Source organism: Oncorhynchus mykiss, chromosome 25 (assembly GCF_057628025.1).
Source record: "Oncorhynchus mykiss isolate SJ-2025 chromosome 25, ASM5762802v1, whole genome shotgun sequence".
Taxonomy (NCBI): domain Eukaryota; kingdom Metazoa; phylum Chordata; class Actinopteri; order Salmoniformes; family Salmonidae; genus Oncorhynchus; species Oncorhynchus mykiss.
The window spans coordinates 67,192,559-67,194,320 of NC_143046.1; the positions used below are offsets into that span (position 1 = coordinate 67,192,559).

Consider the following 1,762-nt stretch of genomic DNA (forward strand, 5'->3'; position numbering starts at 1 on the left):
GTCACAATGTCCAGAATACTGAAAATGAAATGTAAGACATGGGATACCTCAATTTGCTACTGGGTTTCTGTATTAAAACATGTTTAATATAAAAAGGTGTTGTAGCTAGTTGTCCAGAACAAGCTTGACTAAACAGACTTTAGTTCTGAAAGGAAAAACTAGGAAACAGACACTTGTTACTCAATCAAAGTGTGTCTTAAAAGCATAACCAAGCCTTAGCCCAAATGAAAATATTGAAATCCAGCTCCATTAGAAAATCTATTAAAAATGGGGTAAAGAATAGGCAAAGGCGGTAAACTTTAGTTTTGAATTATGAACCCATTTAATTGTGTATTCATCAAGCCACAAAAAAATAATGTGACATAAGCTTGCTACAGAGTAGAGGCAACCTATAAACCAGCAAACCCAGTTTATAAAGATAAATTAGCTATAGGATCATAGTAATCAAATAAATGGATAAATCAAAACGTATTTATTGTATTCATTTTAGAAGTTAAGTTATTTAACTTCAAAGTAAAAAAAAAAAAAAAGTATTCTAAAAATAGTCATCACTCAATCATTAAGATTTGTAATTTGATGTTAGCCATGTCAACCCCTCATATAGTCCGTCTCCCGTGGTCGCACAGGAGGGCTGAACATACCAATTCCTATCTCTGATGCGGGTCAATCCTAGTTTCTCTTGGATTTCATGCGGCTTCATGGCATCTGGCAGGTCCTGCTTATTGGCAAAAATCAAGATGATGGCGTCCCTCATTTCACGGTCATTAATGATGCGATGGAGTTCCTGCCTCGCCTCATCGATGCGATCTCTGTCTGCACAATCCACAACAAAGATTAACCCTTGAGTGCCCGTATAGTAGTGTCGCCACAGGGGCCGGATCTTATCTTGGCCTCCAACGTCCCATACATTGAATTTTACGTTTTTGTAGGTGACAGTCTCGACATTGAAACCAACAGTGGGAATTGTGGTGACTGACTGTCCAAGTTTCAGTTTGTAAAGGATGGTGGTCTTTCCAGCAGCATCAAGTCCAAGCATCAATATTCTCATCTCCTTGTTGCCAAAGATTTTCGAAAGCATTTTCCCCATCATGAAAACAGTGCATAAATATTCCTTGTCAAATTAAAAAAAACTTGTTGGGTTCTTCAGTACGTCCTGTATTACTTCCTTAATGTCAAACCATGCAGCTTTCAACTTGATTTATTTGCTTAATCAGGCGTAACCCTGCAACTAACTATCAATGGACATGGTGTGAAATATGAAGCTCACCCTGAGCAGTCAGGATCAAATCAATGCTTAACGAATGTGTCGGTCTGTCAAATAAACTGGCAACAATAAGCTTATGCCTGGTGACAAATCAGTAACTATGAGGATTGCTGCTAATAACTTACTGCTCAGAGTTTGAGGCATCCAAGTTCAAATATGTACCCAAAGGTTTGGAAAGTAAATTGTATGACAAGCCGTATACTTCTTAATTGTAGCTGTCACAAAATGTTAATATTATCGATTTCTTATTCCTATCGATTTCTATTAAATTCCGGGTCAGAGGGGCGGGGGCTGTTGATAGACCAAGGAAATCGAATAGGCCCTCCAAAAACACTGCGGTACTCCGGACTTCCTCTTGGTGAGTGTGTTTCGAGGTCCCCCTCCTCGCCCTTGTTTCGACCAGCACCACCTGAGGAGAAAGGCAATTGTCTGCAACTATTCCATCAAACGTCGCACTGGGCTACCCACTCGTTCGTAGGAGCCCGTGATCCTAAAGTC

At 39.7% G+C, this 1,762-nt stretch overlaps 1 protein-coding gene across 1 annotated transcript; it reads right to left on the bottom strand.

Annotated features, from left to right (window-relative positions):
* Positions 1–457: 457 nt before the first annotated feature.
* Positions 458–1,227, bottom strand: LOC110505580 (ADP-ribosylation factor 6). Its single transcript, XM_090220812.1, has one exon. It carries the CDS (start codon positions 1,088–1,090, stop codon positions 560–562), a length of 531 nt encoding a protein of 176 aa, XP_090076938.1. The 5' UTR covers positions 1,091–1,227; the 3' UTR covers positions 458–559.
* Positions 1,228–1,762: the final 535 nt, after the last annotated feature.